This window comes from Hippopotamus amphibius, chromosome 10, assembly GCF_030028045.1.
Source record: "Hippopotamus amphibius kiboko isolate mHipAmp2 chromosome 10, mHipAmp2.hap2, whole genome shotgun sequence".
NCBI lineage: Eukaryota > Metazoa > Chordata > Mammalia > Artiodactyla > Hippopotamidae > Hippopotamus > Hippopotamus amphibius.
The window spans coordinates 50,159,898-50,186,871 of NC_080195.1; the positions used below are offsets into that span (position 1 = coordinate 50,159,898).

A 26,974-nucleotide genomic window follows, 5' to 3' on the forward strand; every position below is an offset into this window, starting at 1 on the left:
GCCTGCGTGAGGCGCGGAACGTGCGGGTTGTGCGTGGCGCTCAGACTTGCGGGCGGCGGGCGCCTCCTGGCCCCGCGCGTCATGGCGCTGCCTCTGGGAAGCGGCCTTAAGAGTGCTCTTTTGGAGCTTCGGATTCGAGGGCCTTTGTAGTGTCCTTTTGTGCACCTAAGAAAGCATCCGTTTAAAACAGAAGGAGAGTAATGTACTTATTGTAGGACTTTTGTGAACTCTAGACCCAGGAATCACACTGCCTAGATAAACCAGTATTTCAATACGCTGTTCCAGTGTTTTCAACGAATCCGTACGTGTCTTTTTCAAACCTATGTAATTGGGTTCTTAGTGACCAGTGGCCTTCATCTCATGTTGGCTTTGGGAGTATCTCTTAGGCTCCCTGAGAAATTCACGTGTGCTTCCTATTTTGTTTTCTATTTGCCTACTTTTATAAAACTAAATATTTTATTATTTGCACCCCGGAACACCTTCAGCCCTTACCCCACACTGCCAGAAATGTCTTTTCTTGACATTTCTTGGTGGGCGCAAATTCTCACAGAACAAAGCGTCTCTGCTCTAGGGACAGGGTAGGAGGGTTAAGAAAAACCTCACTTCTACTTTAGAGTTGCTCCTCGCAGCATCTGGTTGGTGCGACCAGGAAACTTTCCCTTTTTGTAAGAAAATAGGATTGGAGTAAAACGATCCCTGCAAGTTCTGACTTTCTTCGATCTATGGACCCGGGCCGGTTCCAAGAGGACATGTTAAAGGTACAGGAGTGAAAAGAAGGATAGTGCTACGGGTCTCGACGTGGGCGAGGATCGGGGAAAAGACGAACCTTGCTCAGCTCTCTTGCTGAGATTTCCTTTAATATTTTTTGTTAGGCGGCGCCGCGGACAACTTTGCTCCGCGGTGATTGGCTCGCGGCGGGGGCCTCGTGTTTGTCCAATATGGCGGCGCCCAGTGGCGGTGTGAACTGTGAGGAGTTCGCGGAGTTCCAGGTGATGGGGTTTTCCTCACGTGGCAGGCGTGCCATCCTTTTGTCCCCCGACCCTGTTCCCTGCTCTGGCCTGGGAGAGAGTGCGGGCCAGTTGTTGCAGAAGCGGGCATTTAAAGACTCTCTTTTTGAGGCATTGGAGGTCATGGGGGCGCGAGCTTGGCCTTAACGGAGCGAGGCTTCTGCCTCGGGGTCATGGCTCTCCGTGCGCCTCCCAGGCCTGGAGTAACTGTACCCAGAAACTCCGGTGGTTCCGTGGTGGCAAAGCCGAGCTCGGGCCGGGTGGGTAGGGATGGTAACAACCTTTTAGCTATCCCCTGAACCCAGCTCTTAGCCTCAGTCATTCCCCTCCTACTTTAAGCTTAGCATTTAGTAGGAGAGAAGAAAAGGCAGGAGAGCTTATTTACTTGATAAAACAAAAAAAACTTTGCCAGTGTTACTGTTTTGATGGGGCAGAACATTTGGAGCCTTGGAGGGGCGTTTTAAATCTAGTACCTGCGCCGGTGCTCTGCCTTCCCAACCATTAGAGTAAAATATAACATTTAAGGAAAAGGTTATATATTTTATATACTCAAACACCAGAGGTCTAGGGCTGATTATTAACCCACTAATTAAAAAACAGGGGGTCTGGATTCTGATCAAGTTGCTATGAAAGTTATCTGTTCCAGTGTAGGCATAAATGTGCTGCTTAAAAATCGTGAAAAATGTGTTTTTGACTAAAGATACTGAATTATTGCTACAGAGGATTATTGCTGCAGAGGATTTTTGACCTCTCTAGCAAGCATTGTGCTTGGAGCCGTTTTTAGGGAGTGATGTTCTTGAAGATAATCTCAACAGATTGAATTATTTGAAAAACATGATTTGGTCAAAAAGTTTCTGTAGGGTTTTTCCACCATTATATACACTCTTTTCACTTCAGCTGCACAGATTAGATCAGCACAATAGCAGCAGATTTCAGATGTGATCAAAGTGCCCAGCAAATACAAATATTTGTAAAAATCTTAAGATAGAAAAAAGACTTTTGGATCCTAAAGTATATGGAATATTTAAGGTTAACCAGCCCATTTGTGGCCTTGGTCTTGTCGCATTAGTCCTGTGATTTAACTTGAGTTAATGAGCTCAGATAATTGAGCAATGATAGCCTTAAAGTTTATCAGAAAGAACCCTGGTTAGGGAGTTGGATGTTCTGGGTTCTAGTACTACTTCTGCCATTAATAGCTTTGGGGCCTTGAGCTAATCACTTAACCCTCCCATAATTAACTTTTGAATCTGTAAAATAAGATTATGTTAAATAACATTTAAAATGGCTTCCATCTCTATAATTATTTGAATCTCTAAAACTAAATTTCAAGGGCTCTCTTTGAGCAACCAACAGTGCTTAAAGAACACTTTGATTTTTCTTTTGGAAGGTCAGATAAGATGTAAGTAGGGCAAAAGCTAAACTGTCTTGCAGAACCATTTTATTCACAGAGATAATGTAAATAAAAAGGTCATAAAATGAACCTCATTAGTGAAACCTGGAGAAATTTTTAGATTGTTTCTGTAGGACTTTTCCAAATGTGTGGTTTATAGTGGAGAATACCCTGGGTTAAAAGTCAGAAGATCTGGTTTGTCAGAGCTGACTTTGGCATATCATTTAACCTCATTGTAAATAAGTATAAGAACATTTGCCCCTACTGCCTCAGAGGCATACAAATGTAAAAGAAAAAAAAAATTAAATGTAAAATTTTAGTGTAACATTTAGGTTTAAATGAGTTTTGTAAAATTATAAACTGTGGTTAACTGGGGACACTCACAGATTATTAATCAAAGTTTATATTTTTTAGAGCTACGAAACCATTACATTTTGTGTAAGTACCTTATGTGTGAAAAGCACTGCACTGAATACCATGGAAAGAAATCATGTATTTTTTATTATAAAGATTTAGGTATTTTTCCAACAGAATTTTATTATGAAGATGTTCAAACACTGTAGAAAAGTTGAAAGAATTTTGCAATGAGTACTGATGTATCTGCTGTCTAGATTCTCCAGTGATTCACTATTTACTAAATCACATGTCCATCCCTCAATCTATCCATCAATTCACCTTTTTTATTTTTTATTTTTGATGCATTTCAAAGTAAGTTGCTACCTCATCACTGTGTCCTCATACGACGTCTTTGTGCACACAGGAGAGAAATCTCTGGTGTCTCTTCCTCTTACAATGACACCAGTTCTATGAGATTGGAGTCCCACCCTTATGACCTCATTTAACCTTAATTACCTCAGCCCTGTCTCCAAATACAGTCACATTGGATGTTAGGACTTCAACATGAAATTGGGGATGGGAGGGGGGCTGAGGGGGAACACGGTTCAATCTGTAACAGATACCTGCTAGGTAACAGGCACTTGAAGAGACTGAGTGGGCAGGATATAAGACAGTGTGGAAGATATTTAGAATATGAACACAGTTCTGTAACAATTCGGAGAGAATTAAGTCGAGATGTTAATTGAGCTGTGCCTTAGGTGGACAGAACCAGGGGAATTCTAGATGGAAGGAATAGTATATAGGCAGAAAGTTTGATGTATTGGGGGGGTGGGATAGCAAATTCCTGGAATTCAAAATTTGCACAGGGGTGCATTGGGATTACACAAAAGATTGGAAGCAGTTATGAAATGCCTTGAATGCCAAGTGTGAGGTTAGGGAGTCAGTGAGCAGAGGAGGTGAAATGATCAAAAGAGATGCTTTAGTAAGATTTATTACTACTGCCAAAGTCTTTGTTAGTGCCTTATCATTTTTGCAGTTAGCTTTGCTGTAGCTCTTCTCTTCAGTCATTCCTTTCTCTAATAAACCTCCCCTTCAATCTAACCTCCATAGTGCTATGGCTTCATAGTGTTGTCTTCTGAATTTTAGAGTCTGAACCATGCATCTAACTTCAGGATTATATGACTAGGTCTAAACAGCTTAACATGGCACACAAGTCCTTTTAAAATTCAATCCCAAAGTGCCTCTGCTTAGTTAAATCCCTCACCATTGCCCTTATTCATACATATTTCTCTGTCCCCAACCTCTGTCTCTTCCAGTATACGTTTGAACTCTGCTGTCCAGCCACACAGGCCTACTTTTCCCTGAACACATGACGTTTTGTCATTTCTGTGCTTTTTTTCCACTTGACACCCTGAAACCCCTTTCCTGACCCTATCTGAGACCCAGTTCATATATCACCTGAGCAAAATCAACTAAGTATTCCTAGAATGTTTGGGTCTTGGTATTTCTGATAAGAGTATTTATTTACACACGATTGATTTTGAGTTGTTTGGTAATTAGGTGCAGACTAAATAGACTGTTTTCTAGCATCAGTGTGCCTGGGAGTGCAGAGGACCACACAGGACTCTGGCAGCTACAGGCACGTTTGTATTTCTGCTTGGGGGAAGCGCAGTGTGAGCATCGTTATAAAAATGGAGTTTGAGGAACTACGTCTTCTAAAAAGAGCACTATGTGAATGGGATCTACTTCTGGATACCTTCAGGCGGAGAGTGAGGAGAAGAAAGGTTAAGAAATTCCAGGTCATTCTATGGAGTACATTTTAATTTTACTGTTATGTAATAGGCCTTTTACCATCCCCCATATACTCCAAAAGCTTCCCAAAATAATGAGGAATTTATCTAAGGACGAACCTTAGGAATAGAATATAGTATAATTGTAAGGGCAATAGAAAGTTTTCTCTACTCCTCCCTGATGTGAGATACAGTCAGTCCTTCTGTACTGAAATTGCCTTCCAGGAGGGTGAGATTTTCACCCCATAATTAAAGATAATACATAAAATGCAATTCCAAGATAAGTACCTGAATAATTTTAAAGGGTCAGCCTTAAGTTAGAGATTCGTAATATATTAGAATTTCTTCTTGTTTTGAGGAGGATGGAAGGAGAAGCTGGAGGTACTACAAAGTTGGGAGCACTGTCTTTTGCTGTGCTTTGACACTTAGAAGCTGATTAGGGTTCTAGCTCCTATACAAAGATGTACTCTTCAGAAAGCCACTGGACTGTGTATATTTCTGTATTCTCTCTGTGGCCTTGTGTTGCAGTTTATTGTATGACATCTGCTCATCTGTCTTTATATTTTCTTGGTGAATTTGTGGGAGAGAGGGTATGCCATTGGAGCTGGGTATCAGGTAGGTAATCAGTAATTCCTTATGAATGATACACATGGTTTAATGGCAGCACTTATATGCCTGCATTAACCTTCATCTGCTCTCAGTCTGTGAGGGCTGCCTGAGCTTTTCTCTAGACCCCCTTGGAGTTGCCTTAAGAACCCTAGCACTTTTTGTACTGTAAAGAAATTTGTGCCTTGTGAGGTAGTTTGTAGTTATTTCCCTTCTCCTTTTGCAATTTTGAAAGAAATTCCTTCCTGAGTCTTACTCCTTTTTTCCCCTTATCTTTAGCATTTCTAGTATCTTTTCTGTGACATTTAAAAATAGCTTACAGTTCTCAGCAGTTCCTGAGTGAGTACATTATTGGTTTAGAGATTATTATATTATTTCAAATTCAGCACTGTCCAGTAGAACTTTCTGTGATGGTGGAAATTTGTGCTGTCCAATATGGTAGCCACTAGCAATATGTGGCTCTTGAGCACTTGAAATCTAGCTTGTGCAACTGAAAAAATATTATTTATTTATTTATTGTGGTGGTGCGAGGGCTTCTCAGCGCAGTGGCTTCTCTTGTTGTGGAGCACAGGCTCCAGGCACAGGGGCTTAGTTGCGCCGTGACATGTGGGATCTTCCTGGTTCAGGGATCGAACCCGTGTTCCCTGCATTGACAGGCGGATTCTTAACCACTGAGACACCAGGGAAGTCCAAATTTTATTTAATTTTAATTAAAATAACCTCATGTGGCTAGTGTCTACCATGTTAAAAGCTAGATCATACATTGATGATTCTTTAGCACACAGAACTGATATATGTGACATTCACATTTGTAGGTTCCTTTTGTAAGAGTGAAATTGATTCATTGCCTAGTTAATGCCAATAAATTCCCATTGCTATAAGGAAATTAACAGTATGTCCAAATTGTTTCATTGGAGAGAAAGTTGGCTGTATTGCTAATGATCAGACTCAGAACTAAAGTTCAAAGTCTAGGAAATGTCAGAACTCTAGGAAATATCAAGATATAACATCTTTCACTTGCATTGCTACATCAGTCTCCTAACTAACCTCTTTACATCTACTCTTGTTCCTCTCTAATCCATTTTCCACACTTTAATTCTTTAACTTTAACCTAAGCAATCATTTCAGCATACAAATCCGATCATATAACTCCACTGTATTTAAACACTTCGTTGGTTCCCTGTTGTTCTCAGGAAAAAGACTAAAATCCTAATGTGATCTATAATGGTGGGGCTCATTTTACACCATGCTTTCTCTTACTCTCTGTACTTAAGCCACATTAACTTTTTAGTCCATTAAACACTCTATTTAAATGACTTGTGAAATCACCCATACTTTCCGTCCTGCTAAATCTAAAAAGCTAATTTCTGTCCACCATCTTTATTGACTTCCTGGTAACATTCAACACAGTTGACCATTCCCTCCTTGAAACCTTTCTTCTTCAGACTTCTGTGACATCACAGTCTTTGTCCTGTAGTTTTAGATGCTAGAGTTCCTTCTTGATTATTAACCCCATTTATTCCCTACAGTCTCTCTCAATGATGTCTTCTTGTCTCATGGCTTTAAAAACATTAATTTGGGGAATTCCCTGGCCATCCAGTGGTTAGGACTCCATGCTCTCACTGCTGAGGGCCCGTGTTCAATCCCCGGTCAGGGAGCTAAGTCCGCATGCCATGCGGCATGGCCAAAAAAATAAAAATAAATTTTAAAAAACGAATGAATGAGTGAATGAACAAATGAATAAAAACATTAATTTGTTACTATAACTTCAGCCCAGTTCAGTGTCAGACTGGAATTTTCAACTTTCCTCTTAACTTTATCTTTATTTTTTTTTAATATATAAACTTTATTTATTCATTGGCTGTGTTGGGTCTTTGTTGCTGTGCACAGTCTTTCTCTAGTTCCATTGAGCAGGGGCTACTCTGTTGCGGTGTGCAGGCTTCTTATTGCGGTGACTTCTCTTGTTGCAGGGCACAGGCTCTAGGCGCGCGGGCTTCAGTAGTTTTGGCATTTGGGCTCAATAGTTGTGGCTCACGAGCTTCGTTGCTCCATGGCATGTGGGATCTTCCTGGAGCAGAGATCAAACCTGTGTCCCCTAGCATTAACAGGCGGATTTTTAACCACTGCGCCACCAGGGAAGTCACTCTACTCAACTTTTCTACTCATATCTAACAGGCATCTCATTTAACATGTTCAAAACAGAATTTTAAAAAACAACAACAACAAAAAACTTTATTATGCAAAATTTCAAACTTCACAAAAGGAGAGAGTACCATGAATTCCCGTGTACTCATCCCTCAGCTCCAACAATCAGTTCATGGCCACTCTTGTTTCATTTATATACTACCACTTTCCCCATCGTAACCAGGTTATTTTTTTTTTTTAATTTTTTTTCTGTTTATTTATTTATTGACTGTATTGGATCTTCGTTGCTGTGCACGGGCTTTCTCTAGTTGCGAAGAGCAGGGGCTACTCTTCATTGCGGTGTGCAGGTTTCTCATTGCAGTGGCTTCTTTTGTTGTGGAGCACAGGCTCTAGGTGCGTGGGCTTCAGTAGTTGTGGCTCATGGGCTCTAGAATGCAGGCTCAGTAGTTGTGCACGGGCTTAGTTGCTCCACAGCATGTGGGATCTTCCCGGACCAGGGATTGAACCCGTGTCCTCTGCACTGGCAGGCGGATTGTTAACCACTGCGCCACCAGGGAAGTCCTAACCAGGTTATTTTGAAGCACATCCCAGGTAGATTTTTCCTGTAAATATTTCTGTCTTTATTTCTAAAAGATTACAATTTTAAACACAACACCAGTGTCACATACAATTAACAATAATCCTAAATATAAAATATTCTGTGAGTCCGAATAGAACTCTTGATCTTCCCACTTCTTCCAAATCTTTTCCTTGCCCCATCTCTCCCCACCATTAATTTATGGCACTACCATCCATTCAGTTGTCTCAAACCTAAACGTCCTTCTATTTTTCTTTTCTCATCCCCCAACACCAATTCATCAGCAAATCCTGTCAGCTCTATCTTCAAAATATATGGAATCCAACTTCTCCCTGATTCCACTGCTACCTCTTAATCAAACTATCTTTATCTCTTGCCTAGACCACCATAGTAGTCTGCTGGTCACCCTGTTTCTATTCTCCACATAGCAGCTGAAGTTATCTTTTAAAAAATTAATTGTTATATCTTTTCCTTGCCTAAAACCCTGTTTCCTTTAGAACAGAATTCTTAATTGTTTCTGTGCTCTGGATTGTCCTTCATTTTCTTGTCAACTCTGATCTTACCTAATACCACTTTTTCCCTTTTTCACTCCCAGCCCATTTGCCTTCCTTTATTTCTTCAAACATCCCCAAGTTTGTTCTTGCCTCTTGATTTTTGACTTGTTCCCCCAGGTGTCCTTTTAGTTGACTTATTTATGTCATTCAGATCTCAGCTCAGATGGTGTGTCCTGAAGAGGCCTTTCTTGATCTCCCTGTCTAAAGTATTATTAGCCCCTCAGCATCACCTAGTCACTCTTCATCCCGTTACCACAGTTTTCTTTTTTGTAGTAGTTTTCAGTACTGAAATTATCTCGTTTATTGGGGTACTTGTTTATTGTCTGTCCCCCCATGAGAATTTTGCTCCATAAGAGCAAGGACCTTTTCTGTTTTATTCACCGTTGTAGCCCTGGTGTTTAGAATGGTGCCTAACATGTACTAGACATTAGTAAATATTTTTTGAATGAAGAGTAAGTTAATGAATGAACTCTGTGGTCTCTTTCTCTAATTGCTATATTCGTTTAAAGAAGAAAGATTGCTGAGGACTCTCAGCCAAAGAAAGTTCGATCTAAGAAGTATAGCCTTGGCCTCAGAATCAGTTCGATATAGTTAGAGGGAAAGGAGAGATTTTAAAGGTTTTTGTTTTTGTTTTAATCAGCAAATTGTAGGAGGTAAAGTTGGCAAGGAAGGTCCCTGTCTGCTACTTACCTATTTTTTGACTCTCTAACTAGTGCTGCCACCGTTTGTTTGGAATTTGCCACTTATTGACATTTTATATCCTCAGCTGTACATAAAACATTATTTAAAGTGGTGGTTGGGCTTCCTAGGTGGCGCAGTGGTTTAAGAATCTGCCTGCCAATGCAGGGGACACAGGTTCGATCCCTGCTCCAGGAAGATCCCACATGCCACGGAGCAACTAAGCCCATGTGCCAAAAAATAAATAAATAAATAAAGTGGTGGTTGCTTAGTGAATATGTTGAGATTATCCCCTAAGAATTCCAGATTACAGAGAGTCTTGATACTGTTGACAAAAATAGGTATAAGAAGAGGGGATAAGATAGTGAAATTGGTTTTAGATCTGATGTTTGCCTGTTTTCATTAGTCTAAATTATGAACTTTCTACAAGCTGTTTTACTTCTAGATTGTGTTCTACAAAAGGGCATTAAATTACTAATTAAAGATTAATAGCCTGATAGGAATAGAGTCTAGGCTGCAGACATAAACTGAATGACCTAAATGGTTATTATAATTAGAAACACCTAACTGTTAATTGTGGGGGAAATGGTCAGATAAGTTGTGATACCTCCCAGAATAAAATATTTATGCACCTATTAAAAAAATGTCTTCAAAGTAATAAGGGCAAAATGCTCATGGTATAAATTTCATGAAGTAGGACTTTTAAATGTTATATAATACTTAATTTTATAAAAAATATTTTCAGATATGTGTAGAAAAAACTAAAGGCACATCTTATTAATAATGGTTAACTATGAATGATTCTATTTTCTTTACATTTTTTTCTAATTTTTCTAAAATGATCATGTAATACTTTAATCATAATAAAAGTTTATTTTAACTAATGGATGATATAGCATAGGGAATATAGCCAATAATTTATGATTTTAAATTTAGTATAATCTGTAAAAATACTGAATTGTTACATTGTATGTTTGAAATATATTATAAATCAACTATAATTTAATAAAAAAGAATAAATTGTAACTAGAACTTATTCACAATCATATGATCAAATAATGTATACAAATCACACTCCTGCCAATTTTCAGATTAAAAGCTGTCATTTATAATATGACCAAAAAAAAAATCCAAATGGATGAAAGAAATGAAGTTGATTTCAGTCATGGATTTAACTTTGGCAAAGAAATAGGTTCATATGTTGAAGGAGGTAAAGGATCAAGCAAAGATGCTTTTAATACATGTTAATATTAAATGTTAACTTATTGAATGTTTTCAGTAAGTATAGTCCTAATATTATACACTTCTATTTTCTTGATGATTTTTCAGTGATTGTGTTTTGTTTTGTGGGGCTGGGGTGAGATGGAGGCGGATTAAAAGCAAAAGAGAAGCAAAAGTCTAGAACCTTTTCTAGACTTTATGTTATCTGGAGACAGAAGGTAGCTGATGATCAGCCTTTCTCTAGTGACAAGTGAAAAGAAGTACCCTAATCAAAATGTGGGAAGAAGGGACTGTGCTATATTGGTATACTCATCAGGGTCTTTCTTAGTCCCTGCCGTTTTGGTATTATTTTTATTTTGGTTGGTTTTTTTTTGAGAGTTGGAGCCTCTTTTAGAGGGGAGAGATCCTTGGGAAATGTGAACTTGGGTAACTGAGAGAAGGTAAAACTAATTTCTACTCATTCTATGAACAAGAAGACCACAGAGAGACTTGATTCCTTTTCTAGCAGCATACTTTATTTTTATTACAAAAATAATACACAATCATAGTAAAAAAACTAAAAAACAAAAGCCTAAAAGGAAAAAAAAAAAGCCTAAAAGGGTATAGATTAATTGTCTGCACAGTAATCACTGCTGATAGTTTCTTGTATATCTTTCTAGAAGTTTTCTATCTAGCACCACATTTTAGAATGATAGAGAGGAAATAGAGCAAGCAATTATGCTGGATTGTTTTGGACAATTTGAAGTAATCAAGTTCTGTAGAATCCTTTGTTGGCTATATGTTGGAGATGGAAAGAACACACAGTGTTGGCTAAGCACTGTGCCAGCAAATGGGGTTTACAAATGAATGAAACAATCTTTACACTTAAGGTGATCACAATTGGGCCAAGGAAACAGAGTTGTGTCAATTGTTAGAATTACTGTTGCATAACCTATCTATCATTCTTGTAATGAAGGTTTTTCTGCGGTTGCACTATATATAGCATGGTTTCCCCACTTCTAATTTACAGGGTTGTAACATATCCAAGAGCTTTATTTATTTATTTTTGCTTAAATGGTCTTTTTTTTTTTTTAATCACTTAACTTTCCATTCAAGTTATTATTTTTTTATTTTAAATATGTATAGGAATTACTCAAGGTGATGAGGACGATTGATGACAGAATAGTACATGAATTAAACACTACGGTTCCAACAGCTTCCTTTGCAGGGAAAATTGATGCCAGCCAAACCTGTAAACAACTTTATGAGTCTGTAAGTGTATCTTTTGAGTCTTTTCTTTTGTGCTTCCTTTATGCCTTTCTCTGCAGGCAAAATAAGAAATAAAAAATTGAAATATAATTAAACTGTGGATAAAAGAATGGAATCTTCGTGTTTTCTTGCCCACGCCTGAGGGTGTGTATAAGTTTTGATCCGGTTTCTACAAACTAAAGGAAATGTGTGATCTTAAGCACAAGTCTGGGAAGGGAAGTCTAAGGAATGAAAGCAGTGTTTTTTGATCCCCTTGAGGGCAGCCTTTAACTTAAGAAAACCTTATGCATCAAGGAATGAAGAAGAGAGTGAAACAGTCAAGTACAGTAAAACAGTGAAACAAGAGCAGGGTCTTTGAATCATTCTTAAGAAGCTAGAGAGCTGATATAAGGAAGAATTAAAACCCTTCACACTTTCTTTCAGTATATCTTCTATCTTCCTCACTCATCAGGAAGGGGAAAGAAACATTTGGTAGGAGTGAAGGAAAGCCACAGATAAATTGTCCTTTCCTGAGGCTTTGGTTTCTCAAGTATATATTTTTTTCATTGCCTCTTAAAGATCCCCTTTATTTCACTTTTTAATTTCCAAAAGCAAAAGGAAATAATGATGTAGCTAAGTATTTTTTATAGTTTACTTATCTTTTTTTATTAACTTGGAAACTGATGTTCAAGTGGCATTTGCTTTTTTAGGCTCTACCACAAGATTACTGTTTGGATTCATAGTCTTGTAAAGAAGGTATTGCTTAAAAATCTAAGTCCAATTCCCAATCATGAAAAAAAAATAAGTTTTGGATAAACTTATTCATATCAATTAAATTCAGAGCATTAATTGCTGATATTTTTGCATGTTACTTTGTTGAGTGGTCAGGTAGTTCTTGTGGCTTCATAAAATTGCAAGGATGTGGGCTTTAATGAGTAGACTCCAGTATTGGAAGTAGAGAGCATGGATCCAAGGCCTAATTTATTATGAGATTGTTCTCAACAGTTCACTTAGTTTCTTTGGGTAGCTCTGTCTAAAGAACTAGAGGTTTGTAATCACTATAGTGACCCACTTCACTACCCATATGTATAATCTCTATAATCTATTCAGTTGTTTCCATTTACAATCTTGTTAACCTAAAGGTTTATAGTATAGTGATTAACAACATGGATTCCAAATCTAGATTAAATTTCACCTCTGCTACTTCCTAGCTGGGTGACCTTGAAATAACCTCTGACTCAGTTTCCTTATTTGTAAAATATTCAGTAGTATTAGAATAGTATCTAGTTGATAGGGTTGTTAAAGGATTAAGTGAGTTAATATAAAGTGCTTACTGTTCCAGATGTTTTACATATAAATGCTTGCTGCTTCTCTTACTGTTGTTGTTATTGTTATTATTTCTTATTCCTATGTTGAACCAGGATAAACCTGCATACTAAATTTGGAACCTTTCTGTTTTGGATATTCTTGTGGATATGTTTGGGTTTTCCTCTATCTGTATTCTAGAGGGATCCAGCAACATGAACGTTATGTAAAGGACTACTTAGCAAGTAGCTTTGCTCCAGGGGTCGAGCCTGCCGTAGAGTGCCCATGCTAACAAGCACCACTGAGTTCCTTTAGTTATTGTCTCAGTTAAGAAGTGAAACTGTGACATGTCCAAGTTGTTTACAGTTACCCTGACTGTCTTTAGTCCCTGACCCTTCCTTTTATAGCTGCTGAAGGAATAGTTTCACTCTCTAATGATAATACTTCTTCATAGGAAAAGATTGGCAAAGTTATTATAAAGCACTAATTTTAGAAATTACAAATCTTAAAAGTATACTCTTAGCAAAAATGAAATAATTTCAGTAAGATTCCCTTATTAGAGCATATTCCCTCAATATATGAAGGTTTCCTAGTTTTATGTTGTTTATTGTTTAGTTTCAAAATAAATGTTAAAGTCAATACTGAACAATGAAAAAGTCTATGAACTTGGAACAGTGCTTTACAAATGCAAAACTATTATTGGTGTCAGTGATTAATTTAGAGTAATTCTTAAAGCTATCTCGTTAATATAATGAACTTTTGGAATATATGTTAAAAAGTATGCTTCTCCTTACATCTTTTTGTCAGAAGTTCTGGAGGAAGACTTAAAACACACAAAAAAATGCCATGACAAAAACTTATTAACTTTTTTTTCAATGGAGGTATAGTTGATGTACAATATTATATGTTTCAGGTATACAGCATACTGATTCACAGTTTTTAAATGTTTTTAATGATAGTTAAACCAAGGGTCATTGTCAGGATTTGAAAATGATGTTTGGGAAATTAGAATTTAGACTTAATTTAGAATCAACCTTAAAAAGAGAAACACCAAAAAACTATAACTGGGAAAACTGCTGGCATTATATTTCCCTTAAAGGCAAAAAGCATTGTTTAAAATAATGATTAAAAGATAGTAGGTGAAAATTTTAGACTAAAAGAAGTTCTCAGAGTTGTGATAAAATAAAGCAAGGAAGTTGTAGATATACCCCCTTTATACTAGTTTGAATCATTCTCGTATCCCATCCCAAATGTCTTCATTTCAAAATTGCTTACCCCAAATCAAAGGAAGTATGGCTATGATATGCTTATCATTCAGGATTTTTCTCCTGTAACCACAGTTTTACCTTACTGAGTTTCTTAATAATATTATTTTATCTCAGTTCCTTTGATAAGCACTTTACATATCAGAAATGATTCTCATGTGACCAAATCCTCAAGCATCTGATACTAATGAGGTAATTAGCCTGGTTTCATGTTATTTTTTCCTCTGGTAGGCTTATGTCACGCCATCTATTACTAGTTACCAAGTGTCCTCATTTCTTTGACATACATGTATAAAAGTCCATGTGTATTCCTCTTGCATATGCTCTTAATTTTGAATTTTATTGAAGGATGGTCATGAAAACAGACTAAAATAATTGATAGTTGAGTAAAGATGGTTTTACTCAATTGATAATTGAGTAAAAGATGATTTGCCCAGTAATTCCTGTTCACATGGGAGTGGGTTCACAGTGGGGCTGATCTGAAGGATCAGGTGAGGGTAGAGGGTAGTCTGTATCTAGAAGTGTATCCACAGGGAAGGGTCCAAGTTAAAGAGGGGATAGTGGAAGAAAGCCCAACCAAGGAACGAGACTATGGAGAGAGACAGAAAGAAAAATATTGAACATTTTAATAAAATGTCCACAATTTGAAATTGATTTTGAAATGCAGATAGAAAAGTGAGAATATTGTGACAGACTTCTAGCTGGTGCTGATGCTATTTCACTAATTTCTGGGGGGGGGCTAGATAAAATATCAAAGCAATTAAATAGTGTCTGGCATCTGAGCAATGTATTGACTCATGTTGCCTCTAAATTTTAGAGGTGGAAAGGATATTAGCGATTATTTACTCATAATTCATAGTTTTACAGAAGAGGAAACTGAAGCCTGGAAATGCTAATTATTTAGCCAGTCTCACACAGCCTCGGGGAGAGCTTCTTAACTCTGAAGAGTGTTCTTATTCTGTTTTGAGGAGAATAGTTCTGTACCCTCAATGGCGCCTTTAATTTTCTGTAATTATACCTGAAGGAGTTAGTAAGTAACAGAAGCAGCATATTAGCTAATAAATACAGGTCTTGAGACTGTCCTTGTGAATCCTAAATGTTACAATGAAAAAAATGAGCATATTAGAGAAATTTACTGTAGGTGGGATTAATGTCTATTAGGCAGTTCTCTCCCTTCACATGGATATAATTAATGCATTTTTAGTATTGCCTTCTAGAAATAGAAAGGTTTATTCTTTCCTGGTGTGTATTAGACCATGAATTCTCAACCACGGGGCCCCAATACGAGCATTTAAGAGGCGTATTTTAAATACTTATGAAGAATGCTTATAGAATGGTTGTTAGTCCTAGATTTTATATAAATACATACAATGCTATGCTTAGGTTATTTCTGTTACAGCTATCACTAGCATAGCATTAGGATAACCCCCTTCGAAGAGAATAAGGAATGACATAACATGATTAAATGGAGCAAGCCAACATTTAAATTTTAGTTGGAGGTGAACCACTGTTATTTATGCATCATTAATTATAACAGCAATTGCATATTTTTGTAGTATTTTGCTGTTTCTCCACCCCAGGTTTTTGGGCTAATCTTCAGAATTTGGCTATGATCATGGGAATATGTTTGAATTGAAACATGACCTTCATAATTAATGAATCAAGGCAGAAAATAGGTGCAAATTATTGTATTGGATTTATTACAATAAGATGAAGGCTAATAAAGAATTGCTCTGTCAGGCATCCTTAACTTTTAGTCAGCACATGCAATTGATGGAATCAGTCATCTCTACTTCATACACAATTTTTCCTTGTTAATATTTAAACTTTAAAATCTTGGGAAGGGTTCTATGTGACATAGGTAAATGTAGCATTCTTTGTTTTTCTTTATTGTAACTAAGAGATTCTCTACATTACTTACTTTATAATGTTTTGCACTTGTTGACAATGTGAGGCTGAAAAAAAAAAAGGCCAAAAAAAGAAAGAACATCAATAGGAAGTGGCCCAGAGGCATGTGAGGGTGGGTGTAGGGTAGAGGAACACACAGATTAAATAATGGGAGAGGAAGGGATGTAGGGAGACTGAGACTAAAATGAAAAGCCTAGTGCAAGGAGCGCGGGAAGAAGAGCGGGAAGGCCCAGGAGCTTAGTGAGGAAGAAGGCCGCCCAGCCTCTTCACTTCCACCCGCACAGCTGCTGCCTTTGATCTAGCTCATTCAGCACAATCTTATCTTCCATAGATTCAGTTTTTAAAAATCGTTTTAGAAAGTTCTACATTTCTGTAGTCTAAAAAATTTTTTTAAAAAAATAATGAAATGTGACAAATTGGTGTGATTTTTTTTTTTTTTTTTCTCTTTTCCTTCCTTTGTTCTTTTAGTTGATGGCGGCTCATGCCAGTAGGGACAGAGTCATAAAAAATTGTATAGCTCAAACCTCATCAGTAGTAAAGCAGCTCCGAGAAGAGAGAGAAAAGAATTTGGACGATTTAACGTTATTAAAGCAACTTAGAAAAGAACAGACAAAGGTAAGTTGAACAAGGCTTACATTTCTGAGGCAATGTTTCCAAACATAACCTTCAGAATAAAGGCAGTTTTTAACACGAAAAATTCAGAGTAAGATATGGTTATTATTTAAAATGACCGGGAGATTAGTACTTCATTTTTAATGGGCTTTATTTTATTATATTTCAATATTAATTGGCAAGTTAATGTGCATTTCATGAAAGTATGCAGTATAGCAGCTTTAGCTAAAAGAAGTATGTAATCATATGTTATTTCCATTCCTTTATATATTCTGTGGTCAAAGATACAAGGATTAATACAGACCAACACCACATCAAAAAATCTAGGGAAATCACATCTGTATCTTTGTTTTGAGGCTTGACTTGAGAAGAAACATTTTTTAAATATATTTACATATTGAAAATATTTACCTCTGATTTCATCTGTAGAAATCTGCTGAAATGTAATACAGATATTTAACTTCAGGATATTACCCTCTTTGGCCATAAAAATGTAGTACTATTTAAGTATAATCAGGTACACTGGCGCCTCACTATGTTTATTTTTTTGCTGTGGAGAAGGTGGTTTGGGTCTTGGACTCTTTTCAGACTCTGCTTTGTTTCCACTTCATCTCGCATCCCTGCCCTTTTCCCTTTAGGAAGACACCAGTGTCCACTGAGTAGTATGTTAGAGGATGGCTTATTTTCCTGAAGTCAGCTGCAATGTAGAGGGGGCGTGGCCCTCAGAGTAGAGTTAGTGAGGCAGAACTATTTCTCTCTAGCCCTGAAATGTGACCTGTTGGGAAAACAGTTGAAATGTATACCATATTTTGTGGACTGCATTGCTGTCTTGTGTGTGTGTGGGAGGGGGTGGTTCTTAAGGGATAACTTTTCATTCTGATATAATTTCAAACTTACAGAAAAGTTACACGAATAGTACAAGGAACTCCCATGTACCCTTTACCTATATTCACCTATTGTTTACATTTTGCCCCACCTGCTTTACAGTTCATTCCCTCCACCCTTCCTTCCCCCTCCATCCTTCTCTCCTTCTTTCCCTGTCTTCTTCCCTTCCCGCCATACACGTTTTTTTCTTAGCATTTTGAGAATATGTTGGGCACATTATGCTCCTTTACCCCTACATATGTTGGTTATTTCCTAAGAACAGGGGCTTTTTCTTACATGACCATTGTATAATTATCAAAATCATGCCGGTATTTTAAGATGTCACAATAAGTGACTTATTGATCGCTGCGTGAAAAGTGACTGAAAATTCAGTGCAAGATGGAATCATGTTTTCATACTGAACAAGCTATGAAGTTTGTTCTTTGTTTAGTAGATGTAGCCAAACTTTGAAAAAGAGACCTTGCTGTCTCTCTCAAGCCTTTGTTCTTTTGCTGTACACAGGTGAGTGTGTGCACTTTCTTAGTCATCCCACTAATGCGGTATGTCTCACTGGATACAGGATTCATCCACTGTCTTTACTGTTCTCTTTGTTCATGACGCTACTTCAGCCCTGTGTCCCACACCTCCTCATCGTCAGCCAGTGGTGGGTTCTTCAGACAGTAAACTTAGGCTATAATGGTCATCTTAGCCTACCCTCAGTGTTTATGAAGGCTTATTGATAATTTATAAAAAGCTGGTTAGAACCTCATTATTTCTGGATTTTGTATTTTAACAGGCTCTTGAAGTACTGACAAAGGAAACTGCAGGGCAGGGCTGTTGAATCAGAAACTGAAAAATCATTATTTGCACATTAAGTCAAACAAAGAATAGAGTGACTCTCGTTAGCAGAGAGCAAAGTTCAGAAACCTCTGAGTGTCTGGGAGTGATGTGTCACACAGTTTTGTCCGCTCTCACTTCTGCCCATATGCCTTTACTGTCCCGTTCAGTCACTGCAAGGAGGTGAAACCAGCCAGTGAGTTATGAAAGGTAGTTTTCTAGCCTGTAATGTTGCATAGGACAAGAGTAGACGGGAACCATGAGTAGTACTTAAGCAAATAAGGAAACGTGAATTTTTTTTTCAAGTTTGCTATGAAGAATATAGAATCAGAAAGGGTTCCAGCTCTACCTTTTCTTTATGCGGAAACAGATTGAGAGATACTGACGTTCCCAAAGTCACAAGCTAGTAAGAACTGGGACTTTAACCCATCTTTTCTGACTCTGGATTCAGTCATTGTTTTTACATTAAGTAGTCAAATTCTGATTACTTTAGTGAATAATTTATTTACATACAGTGATGCCAGTCTGAAAATTCCCAGTTCTTTACCTGAATCCTTGCCTCAGAAAAAGCACACTCCTAGCTGGAATCATATACCTGCTGTCACCTGTTAGTAGCCTTTGAGGGCAAGTTTACCTATTTAAGACCCAAAGCCTCAAAAACCACCATCTCAAAGGTAGCATTTTGTTGGTGGCACTGAAATTATATTTGAAGCTGGCTGTAATATCTGTGGTGTTCAAGAACAGAAAAAAACAAGAATTATAAAGGCAGACAGCTCTAAGGAAATAATCCTGTCTGCCACTTGGAGGTTTTGTAACCTTGTAAATTGTTCTGAAACTTCTGATTTTCAGTTCGTAAAATGGAGTTGATATAATACTTAATAATTTCTTATATTTTCTTTTTTGGTGAGGATTAAATTATATGATACATGTAAGAGCTAGCATATTGACTGATGTGAGGTAGCAGCTTCTTTCCTTTTTGAGTCTCTGGGATTCATATTTGTAACATTAATCCTCTCTACAATATCCCCCAATCAGTGGTTTCCACCTTTTGTTTAGCCAGTATTAAGGGGCTGGGGAGACCTACAGTTGTATGTGGCAGTGTGTTCTCTTTTTGGACAGATGCAATTGCTCAGAGATTTTCTTATTGTGAAAATCTGTCTCCTTGTAACACTGTAATTACTGATCGTTAATCTTCCCTCTGGATAAGTCTAAACTCATTTCTACACAACATCCCTTTAAATATTTGAGAGCAATTATGAACACTGTCTCAGTGGCCTGTTGTAACACTGTTCTTTGATGTTGTTACTTTTTGGCAGAAAGTCCAGGCTCTGACAGAGCGATGAAGCTTTGATGATTTCTGGGTGGATATAGCTGATTAAAATCTGAAACTAAGGTTGCTCTGTTGCAAGCAGGAGGGCTTCCTCAGGCTTGACTTCACAGCACATCAGAAATGCAATCCTTCCCCTTGTTCATGGTTTCAGTCCTATATACTGGTCCATACTCTAACCCCAGTTTTTAGTCTAGGAGGGGAGTTTATAAGCAACGTTGGATCAGTACCACATCCAGTCTTACTAGTGTCACGTGCACATTTCTCAAACCTCCTGCCTGAGCTGTAGTCCTACTTTATGGTTAGGTTCTTTGGTCTGGGTCCCCAACTCATGGCTGCCCAGATCTTGTCTAGTTCTCTGGCATTTTTGTTCCCAAATCTGCTGGCCTGGGTCTTGACTTTGGCCTGAAGAAATCATCCTGCTGTTAACCTCTTGGCTTCCTTAACCTGTAATTCATGCTTTTTTTCTCCTAATTTTCCTGAATAGTTTCAGGTTCTCCTCCTGGAACTAGTTAGCTTTTTTCCTTTCAAGTCTCTGACCAGAGGCAACTAGGAGTACAATGGGCCCTGCCATCTGGACCTGGCAATGAAATTGGCTACTTTTTTGATAGAGTAATTAGGTTGGCAGTTAAAAAGAAAGTTAGTAAGACTTCAGCGTTTTTAGCCTCAGACCTCTGGCTGTATGGTTAAGGTATGGAAAACTGATCCTTTTTGCAATTTCTTGAGGCTTATATAGTCCCCTTCTTTGTTTTTCTTCCTGGGTTTTTTTTTTCTTTTATTCAAATAAAAATAGAAATGAGGTTTTTCCTCCTTGTTGCCACCTCCTTGTTCTTGTTTGTTGTTGTTCCTCTGTGCTGTCTTTGCAAATCTATATCATAGGATTGTTGCCAAAAATTCTTGGCTCTCTGGGCACCAATGCCAAACAGAAATACAGAGAGAGATTTTGGAGGAAAAGAAAGATGGCTTTTAATTCTTCACTAGGCAAAGGGGAAAACACAGCAGGCTAGCGCCTCAAGAACTGTGTCCCCCCTTCCCTGGTGAATCAGAGAGGATCTTATAGGTGGGGCTCACAGTCCTCCGGGTATATGATAAGGATCAAAGTTGTGAAGGTCTTGCATTTTTCTTCTTGCATTATTTCAAAACAGCCACCACTGGCGTCAGGCAGCCCAGTAGTTGGGTCCATTTGTCTCTGGTTTATCAGCCTGTGACCTTCTTTCTGAAATGCAAAAGGCTACAAGGGGTGATTTGTTACAAGGGAGTACAGGGAATGTAAACACCAGGTAGGATGTAATTCACACAGAGTTAGGGGGTGATAGGTGCAGGATGTAATTCATATAGTGTCAGGGAGTAATTAGCTTTGTGAAGTACAAATCTAGTTACAGACACTACAGATTAGTAACAGGTAAAGCTAGGAGTGACTAACTCTTTCAGGTCAGTTTATATTTCTTCTCTAGCCTGTTCACTGTTCCCTTTATTTTCCTTGTTTTCAGGAGAGGAAAACCTCATTTCTATTTTCTTTGTTGCAACAGGATCAATAACTAGAACTGGAATTATTGAGTTCAAGGACATATGAATTTACATTTTTGATAAGTCTTACCAAATTGCTCTCCATAGAAATTGCAACAATTTATAGTCCTACTAAAAATATATGTGAGTGGATGTTTCCCCATGCCCTCACTAATACTAGGTTTTATCCAACTTATCAGAATTCTTCTTTTAAAAAATTTTGTGTCATATTATGACTTAATATGAATTTCTTTATACATGAGTAAGATTGTGCATTTTAAAAACAGGTTTATTGACCATTTGTATTTCTTCTGTAAACTACCTGGGCATTTGAGGTTTTTTTTTTTTAAAGCTCTCAAGGTGGGCTTCCTAGGTGGCGCAGTGGTTAAGAATCTGCCTGCCAATGCAGGGGACATGGGTTCGATCCCCGCTCCAGGAAGATCCCACATGCCGCAGAGCAACTAAACCCATGTGCCACAACTATTGAGCCTGCGCTTTAGAGCCCGTGAGCCACAACTATTGAGCCCATGTGCTGCAACTACTGAAGCCCACGTGCCTAGAGCCCGTGCTCTGCAAAAAGAGAAGCCATGGCAATGAGGAGCCTGCACACCACAACAAAGTAGCCCCCACTCACCGCAACTAAAAAGAAAGCCCGCACACAGCAAAAAAGACCCAACACAGCCAATAAAATAAATAACTAAATAAATTAAAAAAAAAAAAAAAGCTCTCAAGGTGATTATAATATGCAGCAAAGCTTGAGAACCATGGCTTTATAAAATTTTAGCAATTGATTAGATAGAAGGAGAATTTTTTTTTCGGTGTTTTTTAATTTATTTGGCTTAAAGGAGGTCTCAAAAAGGTAGGATGTTAAAGCAACTTGCAACGTGATTTTGACCTCAGCATTGCTTCAGACTCTGCAGTCTTACTTTCAAGAAGCTCACTTTGTGTTCCTTTTGGTGACTGTGCCAACAGCCAGTGTTGGCTTGGGGACAACATGATGGGACATGTTGTTCACAGTCCGTAGGAAGGACAAAGCACAGGGCCTGGCAAGAGAGGGTTATGAGTTACCCCACACCATTGTGGTGGGAATTGGAAAATACAGGTGATATTTGACTGATGGCCAGCCCCTGGCTAGAATCTGTGCTCCTTTTCAGAGCAAGCTGTTGAAATTCCCAGGGAGTCCTTTAGCTGGCATGGCTGAGGTTGCAGTCACCTTCTCCCAGGGCTCTGCTTGTCTCTGTAGGATTGTTACCAAAGATAGGAGAGGAGAGATGGGAGGGAAATAGGTCATGTGCTACCTGCCAGGGCCTCCCAGCGGTTGGACAAAGAATGACTATGTTGAAGAAGATTTTGAAATATGGCATAAGGGTTACCATTAACAAAGAATTGTTAATTGTATTGTTTTTTGGAAACAAAAGCAGCTGGTTTTGTTAGGAAAACATAGAGTTTGGTTTCAGTTCTTTAAATTTTCACCGCTTCATTTTTGTTTTCCTTTCTTGCAGTTGAAATGGATGCAGTCAGAACTGAATGTTGAAGAGGTGGTAAATGACAGGAGCTGGAAGGTATAAAGTAATGTTGGTCCTTGGAGAGAATTAGGAGGGGAAACAGAACTAGCAGAGGGAAACCAAGGAGGGGGTAGTCTAAAGAGTGCCTTGGGCACTTGAGAAAAATAAAGAGCTCTTCATTTATTGAAGGTTTGAAGGTTTTAACTTCTTTGGAAGGGAGAGGGGGTTGTGGTTAGCATTCAGATAGAGCCATCTTAGGAAAAGTGGCTTTACAGTCACATGGTAGAATTGCATGATCGTCATGGTAACAGAATTGGAGCCGTTCTGTATGTTTCCTAATGTTAATTATGGGCTGTTTGATATTTAGAGTTATTAATTGTTAACTTGGAACCTTCAACCAGGTTATTAGTTTAAGTTAGCCTTTCTGAACTCAGTTACTTTCCATAAATTTTCATATTATCTCCCCTTCACAGTTGTCTGTTTTCTAACATATCTGATCATGAAACTTTTTTTGTATGTAGCTTTACTGGTATCTTGTAATAGGGCTTTTTATGGCTCCTAGATTTACATGCTCCTTGTTACCACCTACATGATTCTGATTAGGAATTAGATTGGGGGGCCAGGATCCCAGGACTTTACTTGTAGTTAAAAAATCACAAAATTCAGACTTTAGTTTTCTGAAGAAGTATGTCTGCATGTCCTCTCTAAAACTTCAAAGATTTACAAAGGGCAAAATCTGTTAAATCTGAAAGAATGAACTAAAAATTCTGTTATATCCTTTGAAATTAGCCAATGGGGCTGAATCCAGAGGGAGGTTAACAACCAAAAACGGAGTGTACCAACCAAAAACATAAAAAATTGCAAAATTCAAATTGATTTTCTTTATCACATTTCTTTATCCTATCCTCTTTGCCAAGATTTCCTATTTCTGCCCTTCCCACCTACATAGTAAAGTATTTGTTCCTTGAAAGATTTTGGCAATATTTATGCACATCTATTCTCTGGAGAGATTATATTTACTCTTGGGATGGGATGGGGTGGGGTACAATGAACATCTGGTTTGGAAAACCCAATGCAGGGGTTGATGTATGTAAAACTTGCGGGGATCAGTCAAAAATTATCTGCACTCTGACTGTAGAATTTATTTTAATTAACTTTTAGAAAAGACAAATACATCATTTTCCCACATAATCTCCTTGCTTTTCAGTACACTTTGTCCATCTGTCAACAAGCTTTCATGTTCCCTCATTAAAAAAATGTTTTAGGCTGAGCTGTGAGCCACGAATGCACTGCTGTCTTCACTTCTTCATCAGACGTGAATCTGCATTCTCGTAGGGCTGCTTTCAGGGGACCAAACAGGTGAAAGTCCGATGGAGCAAGATCAGGACTATAGGGAGGATGCTTTAACATCTCAAAACACAAAGTTTTTGCAGAGTGTCAGTGGTGTGGGCAGAAGTGTGAGGACATGCACACCCTCAGACCACAAAAAACAAATCACTGCACGCTGCTCTTCTTTTGTGCAAATCACAAGTGGGACAATCATTTTTGCTTGCACCACAGTTACAAATGAACTGATGTAACACATTCACACCTGCACAGCAGTGACTGGGGAGACAGTAGCCTTGAACGGAAAGCGCTGGTAAGACAGTGCGGCCAACAGAAGTTTTAATATAATGGGAGTGTGGGTAATTTTTGACTCACCCTTGTATTATAGTGGGAAGAGTGAAACATTTTTGGACTTGATATTAGTTTAAAAGAAAATATGCTCCATCCACTCCAGAGATAATGAGGCTACTTGTTTTAAAAGAAAGAAAATATAGCCATGGTGCAACAGGCCAGCAAAAATGGTTAGGAAGTCATTTAGGAAAAGGATTTGGAGAGGTTCGGCCAAGTTGTGTATATCATCTCAACCAGGGTGGTAAGACCACTAATCTGAAGCCTCCTCTGGTCCGAGCATTGGGAACCTCAGGGACATTGCAGGGCCGGGAGCTATAAGACAAAAAGGCCAGAAAGAGTCTATCATTTCTTCATGTTTTCTTTTAATTGTGAGATACATATGCCAAAGAGCACGTAACATGTGGAATTTACAGAATGTTAATAAAATGAACACATATCTTCCACCCAGCTTAAGAAGTTGAATACCAGTACCCTATGTAGATTTTTCTTTTATTTTTATGATAGTCCACAGTAGCCAACATTTGTTCGTTTCTTTGGAGGGGGAGGGGTTTGGTTTTTTTTTTTTACCTTAAAATGGTTTGTTCCTTACATCAGTATTGTATGAGGATAAATTCAGAGAAGAAATTGTTTTAGATTTTTAGAATTTATAAAAAATTTTGGATATAAAATTCTTAGACACAATTAAAAAAATTTTTAATATTAAAAGAGACAGTAAAAATTCTACCTCTCATGCCTCTCTTTTAACTACCTCCTTTCCCTTTCCTCTGAAAGGATGTATATGCTTTCAGGTATTTGCACCCTTTAACATTTTGTGTATGTATGTATGTATATACACACACACGCACTCTTCCCCCTTTATCAGACAAATAGAATTGTACTGTCCACGCTTTGTTTTTTTCCCGTAGTATATCTCGGAGGTCTTTTCAGATCAGAACATAAAGAGCTTCCTTACTTTTTTATGCTTGCATTATATTCCATTGAATGACTGTACCAGAAGTTTTACTTGACACGGTCCCATATGACACATAATCATAGAATGTTCTTTTAACATTTGTGATATGTCATTTGCTTAGTTTTTAGGAAGAAAGGTAAACAGAACAAAACATTATATAAACTGATACGATTTCGCCAAAGACTGGACTCCCTTCAAGTATACCTGCATGTGAGAAAGCTCTGGCACTCATTTAGAAAAGCATGACAGATATCTAAATAAAATCTATTTTTATTATAGAAGGATTTTTTAAAAGCTTTATCTTAATGTTATTTTATATATTTTTGTCTAACTGTCCAAAATATGTCCAGAATATGGAATTAACATATTTGTTAGTTACTAAATAAGCTAGCTTGTGATGATATTTTCCTTGAATAATTTAAGTACCATGCCAAATTTAATTTAATTCAGGCCTTATTTATACAGGATGACTCAGTGACCTTTGTTTCTGTTCACATATCTTAGGTGTTTAATGAACGCTGCCGAATTCACTTCAAGCCTCCGAAGAATGAATAAAAAGATACTTTTTTGAAAAAGAACCGGGTCATCTCATAAGAGTTAAGCATGACAGATGTCAACACGGTGGGCTTCCCAGGAAGGTTTCTGAGCCAACAGTCCACAAGACCTTTTGTTGATTTCAGCCCCACTTAGCCAAGACCTCAAGTATAAATAATTCTGATAATTATGGAAAAATCAACTGCTATTTTATACTGATTCTGTAAAAAAAAAAAAATGTTTTGTAACTATTAAAATAATTTTCTGACTCAGTGTACATAATTATTTGATTGTTTTCCAAGTTGAGACAGTAAGTTCTTGTAAGAGAAGCTGAATATAGTTTCAGTATCTGATTTGATTTATATTGTACCTTTTTGAATTTTACAAATTTATTGACGTGTGTAGACCTTTTTGGTCATTGATGGTTTTATCTCCTTATTTATCTCTTTAGATTTATTGCTCTTAAGTTAAAGGGCAGTCATATGGGCTGGATACTGTCCAGAGAAACTCTCTTTGTACCTTAACTTATCTTGTGTTCGTATGCAAAAACTAATGTTGGGTGGAAAGCTTTTCTTGGATAATGTTTCAGTGGACAATGAAAAGGAAAGCAAACTATTTAAAACAAATTCAGAAAATGGAAAAGTAGAGGAGGGCTTGCACGATGGTGTTCTAGCACAGGATGACTGTATTCCTTTTCTTTTGCTGCTTAACAGTTGAGCAGCTTAGAACCACCCGTTTATTATCTGACAGTTCTGTAGGTCAGAAGGCTAGGAAGGCTTGACTGAGTTCTCTGCCTGGGGTCTCACAGGCTGAAATCAAGTTGTGGGGCAGACTGGGCTCTTGTCTGTAGTCTCCAGGGGAAGAACTGGCTTCCAGGCTTATTCAGTTGTTGGCAGAATTCAGATCATTTCGGTCATAAGACTGAAGTCCCTGTTTCCTTGCTGGCTGTTATGGGCCACCCTGAGCTCCTTGAAGCCACCCACACTTCTTGACACCATGGCCCCCTCCCTTTTCAAGCTAGCAACAGTGCACTGAACCCTCATTCTTGGAATCTGACTTCTTTTTCTGCTATAAGCCAGAAAGCTTTTAAAGGGTGTGTGTGTTTATATTAGTTTGACATTAGTAATCTTCCTTTTTATTAACTCAAAGTC

The 26,974-nt window shown here is 37.9% G+C and overlaps 1 protein-coding gene across 1 annotated transcript; it reads left to right on the forward strand.

Moving 5' to 3' along the window:
* The first annotated feature begins 64 nt into the window (after positions 1-64).
* Positions 65-26,095, forward strand: MIX23 (mitochondrial matrix import factor 23). The gene is made up of 6 exons (XM_057696786.1): positions 65-758; positions 873-989; positions 11,430-11,555; positions 16,478-16,624; positions 22,658-22,717; positions 25,794-26,095. Exons 1-6 carry the CDS (start codon positions 723-725, stop codon positions 25,842-25,844), a joined length of 537 nt encoding a protein of 178 aa, XP_057552769.1. The 5' UTR covers positions 65-722; the 3' UTR covers positions 25,845-26,095.
* Positions 26,096-26,974: the final 879 nt, after the last annotated feature.

Excerpts from the sequence above, each read along its gene's own strand:
- MIX23 (XM_057696786.1), top strand. The coding sequence starts at position 723 with ATGGACCCGGGCCGGTTCCAAGAGGACATGTTAAAG. Across the intron at positions 759-872 it reads TCCAAGAGGACATGTTAAAG|GCGGCGCCGCGGACAACTTT; the intron begins GTACAGGAGTGA and ends ATTTTTTGTTAG. Across the intron at positions 990-11,429 it reads AGGAGTTCGCGGAGTTCCAG|GAATTACTCAAGGTGATGAG; the intron begins GTGATGGGGTTT and ends AAATATGTATAG.